A 15,987-nucleotide genomic window follows, 5' to 3' on the forward strand; every position below is an offset into this window, starting at 1 on the left:
GGAGGAGCCTGCCGAAGATGAGGCCATTACGGCTCGTCTTTAGGTGTCCTCCTCTGCATTGCGTCTTTTAAAGAACAAGGGTGAGCACAATGTAAAAAAAAAATCGGAGGAGCCTGCCGAAGATGAGGCCATTACGGCTCGTCTTTAGGTGTCCTCCTCTGCATTGCGTCTTTTAAAGAACAAGGGTGAGCACAATGTAAAAAAAAAATCGGAGGAGCCTGCCGAAGATGAGGCCATTACGGCTCGCCTTTAAGTGTCCTCCTCTGGATAGCGTCATTTAAAGAACAAGGGTCAGCACAACGTAAAAAAAAATCGGAGGAGCCTACCGAAGATGAGGCCATTACGACGCTTTTAGGTGTCCTCCTCTGGATAGCGTCATTTAAAGAACAAGGGTCAGCACAACGTAAAAAAAATCGAAAAAAAAAATCGGTGGAGGCTGCCGAAGATGAGGCCATTACAACTCGCCTTTAGGTGTCCTCTTCTGGATAGCGTCATTTAAAGAACAAGGGTCAGCACAACGTAAAAAAAAAGTCGGGGGAGCCTGCCGAAGATGAGGCCATTACGGCTCGCCTTTAGGTGTCCTCTTCTGGACAGCGTCATTTAAAGAACAAGGGTCAGCACAACGTTAAAAAAAAAAAAACCGGAGGAACCTGCCAAAGATGAGGCCATTACAGCTCGCCTTTAGGTGTCCTCTTCTGGATAACGTCATTTAACATTTCTATAATTTTTGTTTATAAAATAATTATAAATATAGACGTAAATTATTACTGACTTAATACTGATAAAAATAATATTTACTGAGCATTTAACATTGCTCATAGTTAATATATAAGTTGAAATCTCAAGTTTAAATTTGACAACATACGAGCTTATGAATTAATTTATTAAGCTATTAGGTAGCGTTTATTTTGAGGTATTGAGATAGAGACTACGAGATTGAAACTCAGTATCATGTTTGTTGGTTTAAAGACTGATACTAAAATTTCTATCTGTCCCAAAATTTCAATATTTCAGTATCTGCAAAATGTAGAAACACAGGAGACTAAAATTTTTAAAAATGGAGATTGAAACTTTAATAACATTTTATACTTAAAATATCCTCATTTTAATTAATTAATTTTAATTTTACTTTTGTGCAAATTAAATTAGAGTTTTATTATTGTTTAAATTCTATCTCCCATTTTGCACCAAATAAAATACTGAAATTTATTTCAATCTCTATTTCTTAATCTCTATCTCTCAGTCTTAATCTTTCTATCTCTGTCTCTCTACTAAACACTAAGGAATGAAACTCAAACTAGCTTAGGAATTAACTTGACTCACCTTTTACGGACATCATCGGAGTATAATATTTGTACGACTAGCTTAGGAATTAACTTGACTCACCTTTAAAGGACATCATCGGAGTATAATATTTGTACGATTTTGAGAAGAACTGCAATAACATTAACACTATAAGTGATGTAAATGCTATTTACTTAATTTCACGTATATCAAGAAATTTTGCACTCATCTTCGATGATAATCCTCTACTCCAAAACTTTGGCCGCCGCCCCCACCCCATGTGATTTTATTAGATACAGTCTTGGGCTCTTGGCCATAAAATCGCTCTTAAAAAGATAAACACATCCTTATACAATGGCTTCAAACAATAATAATAGATCAAAAATGGCCATGAGAAATAAAACCAAATATAAAATAGTAGGATTTTGTCGAACATAAGACAAGAAACAACTCAGTCCATGATTAGGGTGCAAAAATTTTATCCAAACAACTGTTCAATAATCTCTGAGATTGCTGAATATGATCCAAAAGCGGAGGATACAACAGCTACTATCATAACTGTAACACAAAGTGCTACCTGTAGGAACAGAAAGAGAAAAGCCGTTATGTCACAGTGGATTTCATCATAACCATGAAAAACAAGTAACGTTGAACGAGTATAGTGGTTTCAAAAAAACATCTGATGATTTTCCTCTTCCATTTATGCATATCAGCATAGTACATTATGGTTCACAAAATGATCATTTTTTAATTCATTGTCCTCTAGATTCTACAGGTCCTATTAATATCAACATAGTACATTTGGAATGCAATAAAAAATGTTCTACTCAATTCTAAGTGTGGGACAACTCACCTTTTAAACTAGTTTTTGTGATTGAGTTATGCATAGTTGCTTACTCAATTCTAAGTGTTATTAGAGACTATTTCATGTTCCTAGTCCTGCTAACTTTTCATGCTCCACTTACCTAGTCCTCGGCATGTAGAACGTATATTTCTAGTTTCCCATTGATTGGGGAGATGGCTATGATAGCTTTTATAAGTGCGAGTAAGTGTGCTTCAACCACCACCTCTTAAGTCAACTTTTGACATTGAGTTAGGCATGTTCAATTCTAATAGAACTTTTTGCATGTCACCTTAAATTTGATAAGACAACATTATGATTGAATACTCACTACATTTTCAATGTTTTCAAAGGTTTCTCTTTGCTTATGCTATTAACATTAATGGTGGAAAAATGTTAATATTCATTTGGACCAATCAAATCTCTAGTTAATTACAAGGTGGTTTCACATTTTTAGTATATCAATGCTAAAACATAGTCTCATGGAGTAAAAAATTGAGTGATTTTGTAACTTGCATTCAGTACCATTACAATGACCATCATCATCATCGTACCTGAATTTGAGAGATTTTGCCCCATTTAATCTTTAGGAAACAAGCAGAGGGAAGAATCAAGGACTGCATCCAAAATGGTTTTTATTAACAAAATGCTGAGTAGCTAGTAACCATAGGACAAGGAAAGGAAATGAACAGTAATCTTACAACAAACATTGTGAGTAAAGATCCAATCAATGACATTACCAAACCTGCAGTGAAAAGTTTATATGTTATTCATAAACTTGAAGCCAATGCTGAAACAGTAAGTTCATTTATAAGGAAAAATAAAGAAAATTAAATTGAATTTATAGCTAAAGTAACATTGTAGAAAATTTGGAGCAAGGAAAGGGGTATAGCAACCTTGGTTCAACAAATTTGTTGTATGAAGAAATATTGAATTTCATTCTGAACCCAGACTCTAATACGGTTCTTGGCAGTAAATGCGATGAAATACATAGTTAAGTAGAAGAAAGACTCACCAAAAAAGGGAACAGAAAGACCAACAAGCAGTGTAGAAACCACTAACATTGTTCGGATGAAGATTGAATATAAGTTAAACTTGGGGTCGTTTAATGGTATCAGCTCCTCTAGACACTTTGCCACTGGAGTCAAACTCAATGCATATGTGGTGCTAATTAAGAGAAAACATCTTTTCGTTCAACTTCAATGTGTAAGTAATAACGGATTTAAACAAATTATTTCTGCCCTAAATCATTTTCTCATATCTTCAGGGTACTCCATGAAGAGAAACCAAGACAACTTAAATGATATGTGTCATTCCTAGTACCTGGAAAAGCTTGTTAGAATGTACATATAATGAATTAAAAAATTTGAGTCTTAGAAAAGCAGCCTAAGAGAAGCAAAATGTATGATAAAATGAACTTTTATGAATGGGCAGAATACATTGTAATTTAAATTGTATAAGTTAGCATTTTATGGCACATCACATTGCGTATATGAATCATATTTTCAACTTATAGCACTATTACCCATCTATCTTCTCTATCTTCTACAAGCCTTAACTCTAACAATGTCAAGTGACTCACTTTTAAGAGAGACACGTTTTAGAGACTAAGAATATGGTTGGCTGTGTTTTGACAGCACAAATTAGAGGGTCACCTATCGGATTGGATTCCAATCCTTATGCCAGATAATTTTGAGCAAGAACTATGTATTTATACGATGCATACAAAGGATATTTGGTAAATGGATTCACCACCTGCAAAATAAAAAGTACAGAATTAGGTTAGAAAATCATGTATTGATTAGAATAACAAAGTAAACTAGTTCCAAGAATAATAATTGACCAAAAACATCTGAATCTCATGTATCTTCTAGTCCAATTAGTAGCTAAAAGTCTAATTTGTAACTGAGCTGGGGTTATTTTACATTTGATTACCTCTTCCTGGATTTTAATATAGTAAGTAAACTAAAAGTGCAATTTCTTTTGGCATCAAGTTATACACTAAGTCTATTGCTAGAATTCTTTGGGGTTGAGATAAGTTTTTGATCATTACAACTTCCATTAATTTTGAATTAAAGCATAGTATACAAATACCCCAAAGATAAACCCTTATCAGACCTTTTCTCCATGCACCCTATATGATCAATTAAAGGACAACCTAGTGTACAAGCATCCTGCAATAATGCAGGGTCCAAGAAAGGGCCGCACCCAACGGGTATAATATAAGCAGTCTAACCCGATAATTAAATCAGTGCTAATTCTACAGCTTGAACCCATGACCTTGAAGCCATACGGAGACAACTAAACCATTGCTTCAAGACTCCCTTTACCCTATATGACCAATTGCTAAGCAAAAACACCAAAAACTCTTCATCGCCTAAAACTTAAGACAACTACAAAACAAACTATATTAGCATCTGCACTGCACCCACCTGTATTGATCATATCTACATATTCCAATTTCTCCCTTTTGAAGAACCAAAATAAGACCATGCCAAGGTTATAATGAACTCTTGGATACCGTGCCAAAAGTTTCAGAGCTAGTTGTTTCAACCAAGAAGATGGCTCTAATCTCTAAAATCTACCTCCCAAACAAAAATATATAATAATAAAATAATTCATTTAGAGAGAAAATCCAGCAAATAAAGTATGATGCGCGATGGGAAATTGTTCTTCAAAAATCTAGAATGAGCATACCGTTGTCCACACAGCAAGTTTGGTGGCCACTAAGCCTTGAGGCATGTTAAGAGTGTACTGAGACAATGTATATTCTCCATCTAGAGTAACTTTTTCTTTGAGTTTAACCAATTCAAATGTCTAGATGATTTATGCCTCAATGGCTAATCTTAAAGATTATGTTGTGTTTACCATACTAAAAGCACTGCAGGGAATTGATTTCTGTTTGCCATGGCTGTATACAAGTTTGGGAACACAGCATGTCCTGAGTAGCAGTAACCATAGAGACCCATAGCAACAGGAAAAGTTGCAAGATTGATTGTAGTTCCTTTGCTGTGAATGCCAACATTGTCTATTAAGCCAACCCAAAACAAGCAGAGAACCACCAAAGTTGTTGCAAGAACACCACATGCTAGACACACAATATAAAAAGGTCATAATGGAATACCCCAAGTATGATAACAATTTAATGTCATTGTCGAGACCCAAATATAGGCTAAATTTATCAACAAAGAAAGAAAGTTATGGAAAAGGAAGTGACTGTTATACTACACGGTTTTATATGAAGATTTTCCTAAAACAAAACAAAAACAAAACTAAAACCAAAAAGAATGAGTTTAAAGCATATGAAGCATTACATAAAACAAATCCAACGTCTATCTTTTAAAAAATAGGATAAATTACATTGAGCTCTTCCTGACAACTCTAAATTTATAAAACCATACCCTAAACCATTTAGAAATAACATTTTATCAAAGGTACCATCTCTCTGTTCTCTAAGATAGTGACTGTATTTCACACATACCCCTCCTCCCTCCCCTCCCATGGGTCTCTCTCTGTCTGTCTCTCCCAATATAAATATCTTGTGTTATTGTTATATTCCTTAATTTAGGAAAATTAGCAAGGACAATAATTCCTTTGATTCGAATTGAATTGATTTTGAATAGCGGTTTGAAAACAGGAAAAAATGGAAGAGAGGAGTAGCCGGCCCTGGGATTGAGATGATTACATAACATGGTTATGATATGTGGCAATGGATGGCACTTCATGTCCTTGAGTTTGCTAAAACGATCGTGAATATGAAGGGTAAATGCATTTTGACAAAACTTGGTGTAACCATAATCAGACAAGTATAAATTGGAATCGAGAATAAAATAAAAAGTTATATTAAACTTTTTAAGTTTAAAAAAATTGAGTTTTGAATAGTATATTTATAGAAATTTTAAAGACAAAAATATAAATATATAAACTTTTTAATTTATCAATTATAAAGTATTAACTTATGCTTTACAAAAGCAAAAGCACCGTTCAAATTAAATCACCTAACCCACCCTTAGCCAAAGGCCCAAACAGTTCAATCATCATACCGTAAAGATCTTTGTCTTGAAGAATAAAACGTTGCATTCATTATCAAATGTTGCACACGACCAAATCCTTGACATAGAAGGCTTGATTATATGAGCCCGTTAAAATATTATTACTATGCCGAATTTGATACACTTTTATATAAGATTTTGTATTATATAGTAAGAAATCTAATAAAAAATAAAAAGAAAAACTCTATGTGGCCATCAGTTTTTTATAATTTTGGCTATCATTTGGTCATTATAAATACTAAATTATCATTTATGTATGCCAAATTCTAAAAATTGTAGGTGCAAATTATATTGATTTCACGTGTGCAAACTCTGGTAAATATATGTGGAAATTATGTTTCTTGTGTTCAAATACTTGTAAATATGGGAGCAAATTGTATTAATTCATGTGTGTAAGCTCTGGTAAATATAGCTACAAATTATATGTTTCTTGTGTGCAAATACCGGCAAATATGGATGCAAATTATTGCTGGCCAAATGATAGCCAAAAACAAGAAATTTTTATGGCCCTCTAACATTCCTCAAATAAAAATTATGGAATGAGATGTCAGAAGTTATTAGAAAAGTGGCCAAAAACACCTTATAGAGAAACAAGATGTATCTGAGCAAGAGATAAAGAGTAACTCACAAGTGTGCCAGAGAATGTAAAGAAGGAATGCTTTAAAGTGCTTATTATTCTAAAATGAGGAGATCCGAAAAAGTATAAGATGACTAAGAAGGAGACAAATGGTGGTAACCGAAGCAAGAGCAAGACATTATAGGGGGTATTTATTAGTATTTTGTCACGAAAGAAAGGAAGAGGCATTTGCAAGATAGCAAATGATCAAGAAAAAAGGATGACAGATTAAGTATATTAAGTAAAACGACTAAAGCTAGAAAAAAGAATGGGAGATTTGGATCAAGTTAAGTAAATTAGGTGATATGACTAAAACTACACAAGAAGGAATAGTTAACTGTGCTTTACAACTTTTATAAGCAACAAAATCTAAGTTAGATCTAATTTTTAAATGAAAACGTTAAGTTCTTTGAAAAACCTTGATCTGAGGTCTATAAAATGAATAAGGAATATAAGTTGATATTTTCCATTTTTACCATGAATTGTAACAAAAAGAAAATCACAAAATATAATTTTAGTGAATTAATTATTTTACTAAAATTTGTAACATTGTTATAAAAATTTAATTTATATACTAATTATCCTTTTAAATATTTATTTCTTAATTTTTATTTTTAAAAAATATATAAAAATATAAAATACCCTTGTAAATTAAATGTTAAAAGCTTCATATATAGTCTCATATAGCCTCATATATATCTGTTATTTTGAAGTATAGAATGGTGATGAAGGCCATCATAATAAGTTTTTAAAAAATTCTTAAGTGCATCAAACAACGAATAAAATCATATCATTATCATACAGTATTTGTTTATCCTGTCACACACATACAGCATGCAAACCAAACATTGCTACCTAACATTTATTTGCAAATAAGTAAACATAAAAGTAAAGTGTTTACCTGAGAGGTAACTCAGAATGCGCAAATCACGAAGATAAACAGTAGGAAGAATAGCCAAGGTGGTCAGAATTGCAAATAGAACATGAGGGTTCAATTCAAGTCCACCTAAACTTAGGTGCGCATTTGGAAACAATGAAGATAAGTTATCGCTCTCCAAAATTATATATTCTATGCAACAAGCCTGCATGAAAGAATAAGTTTTTGAGATTTGATATATTCTAAGAAAAGGATGGTAACTACCATGACCCACCATCAAGATTATAAGAAAGTAATTAAACAGTTGAAAGTTTACCTCCGTTTATAATTTTACAGTGTAAAGCTCAAGCAAGAGTAATTATATCTTGGAAAGGGTATGGAGGATAGTGAGAATAAGATGGGACTGGCTGTTACTGAATTGGCAGGTGGCAAGGATAGTGGGAAGCGCTAGGAATGAAAGGAAATTCTGTTAAAAAAAGAATGGCCAGGAGTTCCTATGGAGAGAATTTGATGAAATTATTCTGGGAAGTTTGGACTAGGACAGACCTTACGCGGGGGGAAAAGGAATCCCCTCAAAGAACGTGACGTTCACAGAGGTATAATAATGTAATAGTGATTGTCTGAATGATAGCAAAAATCCCGATTCTAACCACAAGGCTACATGAGGAATACGCATTTGACTATTTGAGAGCTTTAGCTTGTAACTTCATTATATACAGGAATTAGATTTGGAACAAAACAAGTACAAGCAATATTCTGAGTGCTGTCATTTCCTTGATGCATTTCTTTCTGCAAATAATAGACACTCACCGATATCATTCAGCATCCCTGTTTCTACCGCTATTTTCCCTCTCTTTAATCTTTGCTATATCTTCCCTATATTACTATTCTATTTCCTATTCTTTTACAGATACCAGGTTCTTAGAGAGAATAACAGGCATTGAAGAATGGTTGATAGGAGATTAGGGGGAAAAGGAATCCCCTCAAAGAACGTGACGTTCACAGAAGTATAATAATGTAATAGTGATTGTCTGAATGATAGCAAAAATCCCGATTCTAACCACAAGGCTACATGAGGAATACGCATTTGACTATTTGAGAGCTTTAGCTTGTAACTTCATTATATACAGGAATTAGATTTGGAACAAAACAAGTACAAGCAATATTCTGAGGAGTTAGTGAGTAGAAAGAGGCAAAGGGAAACAACAATAAGTTATTCGGCTATTGTCCAAAAATGAATTCAGGTACACAGGCATTTAAATAACAAGTGGAAAAAAACATTACTTCAAAGCCTTGTAAGAGTATGTGTATGAAGAAGCACTTGTTGCTTCACTCCAATGACAATTCTTATGCTCAACACCACCATTTTGTTATTGTCTATTCGCACAATAACATTGGTGAAGAATGCCCTATTAAGTTCTAAAAGGTATAAAAGAAGAAGATAAACTATAAAATAAAATAGTCCATCTTATGTTATCGGCTGATGAGATTAAAATATATACTCAAGATCATAAGAGGAGACTACCAATAAAAACCAAAACTGCTCAACCCAAACAAGTACCCCCCTAAAATAATCTTTAAATTAACAAATACTAGACCACACGGCAGTAGTTTAATCCATATAGCTGAGTCTACTTAACAAGACAACGCTAAGTTGTTAAGGTATTATTTTAGTACAACGAAAATAGTGGAAAAAAGCAATACTCACTGAGTGAAGGCGAATGTACTACTTACATATAATTCCGAGTATAATATTACCTGTGTCCACAAAATGGCCGAAAAAGGTCAGAGGTTTATTTTTTTGAATCTAACCCATTGAAGAAAAATTGCATACTCAAATAAAATTAGCAATTAGTCAGCTGGAAGACTTACAGAAATGAAAATGCGTCCACTAGTACCAAAAGCTGCTTGGCCAATGTCAGGGTATGTCTCAAGCCCAGGTTCACTATCCAAGCAGTGACGTAATAGCAACCCAGTATAGAAGCTGAAAGCTGAAAATATAAACAAGACTGAAAGCGCAACCCATCCACCTTCTTTGAGGGCATAAGGGGTAGAAAGGATTCCAACACCACAAAGAGCATTTATGCCTGCGAAATTCAAAATAAGACATAAATATAGCACCTTAAGTGCTTGGTTTATGGTTTTGTGCAGTGTATGTGTCAGGCAGTCAATTCTGTTATAGATAACTAGTTTTGGTGCATCAATGGTGATAAAAATACAAGGTTTGGCTATATATAAACCAAACTTGGGTCTTAATTTAAGAATTTCGGGCTATGGGAGAATTATTACTCGACACAATATAGTGCTTCTAAGTTCTAACAGTGAGAAATTCAGGGTGTGTTTGTTTGTGTTTTCATTTTCGTTTTCTATTTTTAGAATTTTGTGAAGAAAAAAGAGAAAACAATGAAAATAATAAAATCTTGTTTTCTTTTTTTCCTTTGCAAAATCATGAAAATAGAAAATACTAAAAATGAAAACAGAAAATAAAAACAACCAAATGCACTCGATTTCACTCCCTTCTCTTCTCCTACTTAAGCTACAACCTGAGGGAATATTACCGTGTTACAGATATAAAAACCAACACTGAATCTTCACCAAATAGTTTATGCCTTTATGGAGGTTGATCTTTACATTAAGCCAGTGTGAAAGCTTCAACTAAAAATTTAATATTCAAAAACTGTAGACAAAAATTCAGAGATATACTGGCTCACAATTTATCTTGTCCTTGCAACAGAAGTTAGTTTGCCAAAAAATAACGATTTCATTGTGTCTTAGTTTTATGGAAATCTCAGATAAATCCAGACATCTTGATGTTAAATGATAACCTTTGCTAAATAAGGACTTCAAAGGGCAGAGGAAAAATGAAAGGCCAAAGGCTAGTACTTATTTGCACATGGGCAGAAACTCAGCATAAAGAAGGAATGATCACAGTCAAGTAGAGATGCGACAGTTGCATTAACTATCAACAACATTGTTTTCTAATGCTTGTGACCATTAGTGGTTTGTGGTCCCTTAAATCAGAGGTAAGACTGATACCTGACATTAAGAAAGTTGGTATGGGACCACTTATTCATGATTCTTTGGGAAATTGTCCAATGAGGTGCATTTACACAAGGGAGGACCACAATAGTTCTTCACAACTATATTCATATTCATAATAAAGTACAAAAGTGTATTGATATGAAGGAAGATAATATGACAAAGGTAAACTGCCAAAATATCCTAAACCTTAGAAAATAATTAAGGTGGGAACATTCCAATTGAAAGTGTGGAGCAAGTTCTGTTAGGAAAAAAATATAGACATAGTCCATATTCATTAAATTAATCCTTTATACTGGAACAAGCAGTTTGCATCCTATCTTTATTTGTATATCTAATATAGCTTCAGTATTATGTTCTTCCTTCTTTGCTTTAACTCCATTTATTTTTCTTTCTAAATTCACCAAGAGGCGCAATTAGAGATCAGTACATATTGAAAGCCAAGGATCCACTAGTTACCATTAAGCACAGCTTGACCAAAAGTGCATTGGCCAGAAAAATGAACTTCATGATCATGAGCAACCTTGGAAATCACATTCCTAGTAGAACCCCTCAACAGATGGGGAGGATGCAGGATATGGGAGCTACGCCGCTGATCATCAATGTCTGTTGGTTGTAGCAGAGGTTTCTTTGCTGACGGAATTGTATCTGGAACTGGGGGGTGCCTCTTTATCAAAGGTGGAACAATAAAAGAACTTCCTAATCTTGATAGGGAGGTAGTGCCCAAAAATCCAATATTTGGTGATGGTACACTGCCTAACAGATCAATGGATTGCCTGAAACATCAGTTAAAAGAGATTGATGCAATAGATTTTTGAGACACAGAGCTGTGGCATATCGATGATCTTTCTCAACAATCATCTTGCTTTACGTAATTCAACAGTCTTGGTGAGTGAATTTTTTCTCAAAAACCTTTCGATGAACAACGTAAAAGTTTGCAGATATGTTTCTTCCAAGGCTAATGTTAATTACCTAAGTTTCAGATTATACACATACATCTAATCCAGTAGTCAAATCACTACAAAAAATTTAACTCTTACAGCAGTCGCAAAGATGGTGTTGTGAAATTAGTATATAGTATAAAACATTTTACCACTAAATTACATCAAAATAATCTGAATAGCATAATTAAGTTTCAATAATGTTTTCTTTCACGCTTTGAGGCCTCATTTAAACAACTATATTATCACGAATTGATGAGAACGTGGTCCCTCATCTATGATCTACTTTCTCGACCCTTGAATGTCATGAGTGACTAATGAAACAACTTTTTGACGGATTCTCACTGTCACAGAAATACAGAGAAGGTTCTGACCTGTAACTTTGAGGCCATGCCATGCTGTAGGAACTGGGTTTTCTCATTGCGTCGTGATCATTCCATTCATGCGAATCGTCTGAATCGTTTCCTTGATCTACATTGTTCAAATCCTTCTCCTCATCTTCGTCGTCGCTCTCAATGTAGAAACTGCGATCTGAAACGGAGTTTTTCATCTTCCTTCAATCTTTCTTGAACTAGTTAGTCTCCGCCAAAATCCACTCTGTATCTGTATGGTTCAGAGAATGCACTCCATTACGTCATTGTCAACAAAATAAAACAACATATCATAAATCACAGAAAAAGATAACAATGCAGAACCGAAACCAAAGGAATTCTCTTGCAATGAGATCAGGAACCCACCGAAAAAATTAAAAGTCCAGGCTTCAGATTCAAATTCATGGATTATGATTTATAACTTAACAAAATTCGTGATTCAATATTTGCAATTGAGCGTAGCACAACCATAATGTGATTAATCCATCTACATGACTTGAGATTTGAATATCGGCATATAAAAATGCAACAGAGTATAGCATATTGGATAAGATACCAATTAACACCGGCATTTTATTTTTATTGTTATTTCCCTCTTTTCAAAAAGGAGAGAGGAAACGGAAGAGAACAGATACAGACAGAAAGGAAAGTGCTTTGTACTTTTATTATTTCTCTGTCGTGAGTGTTAGATCTCTACGTCACTGCTCCATTGACAGCTTTTCCTTCACGGTGACTGCGAGCATGAACAATCACCCTTATGCAATCCGGAGTTTGGACATATATATAGAGACTAGACTGATAGTGATACTTCAAAGTACTCTCTAATAATTCTCCCAATAAATTAATTTTTCATGAATATAATAAAAATATATAAATTAATAAATCCTTTTATTTTATTATTAAAAATTAATATATTTAATATTTTAATAAATAAGTATTATTTTATTAATAATTATCTTATCTTATACAAAAATAATTAAGAATCCATTTGGAATATCATTGCAAATTACAAAATTCCAGCACATAAGAGAAATCTTGACCGTGCATTTCATATTTTCAGATCGCCACCCCATCTTTTCATGTGGCCGGGCATGGGACATGGGAGACCCAATGCTGCGTTCAATCAAAGATCATGGATGACAAAAAAAATATATGCTTTTTGTTTAATTAAATAAAAAAATATTAATTAATTTGAATTAGTCCTAGGTAACTTATTCGTCCATTTGACTAAATTACAAAGTGGATTTTGAAATTGAAGCCGTACATCAATTTAATATCTGATATTTTGAACTAATTTGGACTCCATATTAAATTTTAGGTTATATATAGATTTTTTGCCCAATTTCAGATGTAAGTCACAACCGAAAAATTGATGTGGCACGGTATAATGGCTAGCTAACATGACTATTGGTGTGAAATTTTTTAATTTGGTCCCTAATCTCCAATTATAAACCCTAAATCTTCGTTTTCTTTATGTGTTTCTGATTCACTTCTTCTTCTTCATCCTCTTCTTGTGATAATCCAACCTCCCATTTTTATTTTTATCAAAATTTTTACTATGATAAAATATTATATCCAATAGTAGTTCTATCTGCATCATAAAAAAAACACTTACCCTACATGAAATTAAAAGATAAATAAAACACAAATGTAATCATGAAATAACAGCCCCGTTCTATTCAATAGAAACAGAACATCAACCTGTAATCTAATATTCAAATCCTTATGGTCGAGTCATAAGTCAATGATGCTAAGGTGGTATGACTCTTAGATGAATTATAATACATAATTATATGAGTTGAAGGGAAGTATTAACGAGAAGTCTGAAAAGACTAAAATAAAATCACGAATCGGAACGCTCATGTATTGCTAAAACATAAGATAAAATATATTCGAATAGCGAATCAAGATGAGGTATAATAGGCACTAGTCGCGGCCTGCGAAGTTTAAGTCGACTATGGTACAGAAATAAAATCAATTGATAACAGTAGTTTCCTATCTCTCCCAAAATATACATCAAGACCTCTATAGGCAAGTTTTCAAAAGGATTAAATAAATACATAGCATAAGTTTTTTAAAATGAGTATGTAGAATCCAATGATCTTAGCCATCTTTCAAATAAACCACAGCTCACTGCTAAGCATCTGGACCTACATCTGAAAAACAGAGAATATATATGGAATGAGAATCCCAACCTATGGGTCCCTAGTACGGTAAAAGTGTCAAATAACTACAATACAGTATACACTACAAAAAAGTCACTAAATTGCGGGGTTTTTTTCGGTTTTGTTGGGGTTTTTTATCCCCGTAAAAAGTATTGCGTCAGTTTGAAAAATATTGAAAAAAATAAAATCCATTTAATCAAACATAGTATATGATTGCCAATTTAGTTGTCAATAAGAGTTCCTACACAAAAAGGTTAGAATAGAAAGTCATTAATTTAAGAGTTGTAATCAGCAAAAACTAATTTGTAATTGAAAGGTCATTACATACACCAGCCAAAACATATTAGAAACTTATTTAACAAAAACTAAGTTGTAATTAGCAATAGAGTTGGAATACATATCTAAGATCATGCTATGCTGTGAAGGGACATCTACAATTTATTCCAGATTTTGTCATGGATAAAACTGAAAAAGAATCCAATTAAAAGAATGCTCCATCTAAAGTTCTTTTCCTTTTTTTATCATAAATTTGCCAAATAAGGAATAAAATGACATTATACTACAATTTATATGGATTTACATGTATACTCCACAAAAAATGAAAACAATAAACCACTAGTTTAAACCATGAAGGCCAAGTATGGCTTGAGTATGAAAATTCACAAGAACATTTTTAAGAAATTCACGATATGGCTTCAAAAGGCTAAGTATGCAAATTAATTAGAAAAATACCAGCATTGAACCATGTATGTTTTCATGCACAATTTATTGAGTCTTTTTTAGTTTGGTGTAAGAGTCTACTCGATTTTAACTAATTTGATTTGAGTTACAACTTGCTATGAGATAAATCTCTTCCAAACCTGTTTTTTTCCTTTTTATTTTTCCATCAATAAGACTCAAGAATTATTTATACCAAAAAAAATGATAGAAAGCAATTTCTTTATTCATATGTATTAGTATACTTGTTTTTCCATATCAAAATTGAACCAGTGGTACCTTCCAACGTACAGAGTATCACCAACGAACACAATTCCCATGGCAGTAGCAATAACAAATGAGTGGCCTGAATGCTGCTACATACATTATTAAAGGCATTAAAATTGAAAATAAAAAAATAAGAACACAATTCTTCACTAATTACCTTGCTTCTAAGATATAAAGTTTGGAATCATAGCTAAATAAGACATGCAAATTATTGCGAGAAAAAAATGCATAGCACTAGATCAAACCCTTTACCATTAACCCAAAACTATATACATAACCTGATTATTAGGATGAACAACTCTTCTCTAATTCATGAAGAACATAATACTGCTCTAGTTCAATATTCCAAACCGCAATATTTTATTAGTTGAATGGTAAAAATACACATCAAAACATGGTTAAAGTACTATAACGATCTTTTTAAGATAGCATATACCAAAGAAAACAACGATTATATTCCTTGATTGATAAAGGAAAAGCTGTGAACAGCAATACCGAAGAGCGAATAACGAAGCACTGAACATCAAGTGGTAGCAAACAATAGCAGAGATACAAAACTACAAATGAAGAAGTGAATAGCAACAATAATTGAAGGAAGAAACGACCAAAACCACTAACTTGAAGAGTAGTTGGAGAACAGAGCCACTGTGAAAGTGTTATAGAGGCATATCAATTTAGAATCCAAAACAACAATAATACACAAGCAAACATTCAATTTAGAATCCAAAGTGTTATAGATTCATATCACTGAACACTTGATGTGCATGAATTTAAACAACAATAATTATCACAATCCAAGCAAATTAAATGCACAAAT

General features: G+C 33.1%; 1 protein-coding gene across 1 annotated transcript; it reads right to left on the reverse strand.

The window, feature by feature from the left end:
• Window positions 1-1,459: 1,459 nt before the first annotated feature.
• Window positions 1,460-12,791, reverse strand: LOC107474283 (amino acid transporter AVT1C). The gene is made up of 13 exons (XM_052257029.1): window positions 12,682-12,791; window positions 12,025-12,253; window positions 11,169-11,485; window positions 9,543-9,757; window positions 9,405-9,428; window positions 7,695-7,875; window positions 4,999-5,213; window positions 4,823-4,942; window positions 3,857-3,880; window positions 3,141-3,282; window positions 2,827-2,870; window positions 2,680-2,742; window positions 1,460-1,861 (listed from the first exon to the last, which is right to left on the reverse strand). Exons 2-13 carry the CDS (start codon window positions 12,198-12,200, stop codon window positions 1,763-1,765), a joined length of 1,620 nt encoding a protein of 539 aa, XP_052112989.1. The 5' UTR covers window positions 12,201-12,253; window positions 12,682-12,791; the 3' UTR covers window positions 1,460-1,762.
• Window positions 12,792-15,987: the final 3,196 nt, after the last annotated feature.

Source organism: Arachis duranensis, chromosome 2, assembly GCF_000817695.3.
Source record: "Arachis duranensis cultivar V14167 chromosome 2, aradu.V14167.gnm2.J7QH, whole genome shotgun sequence".
Lineage (NCBI taxonomy): Eukaryota > Viridiplantae > Streptophyta > Magnoliopsida > Fabales > Fabaceae > Arachis > Arachis duranensis.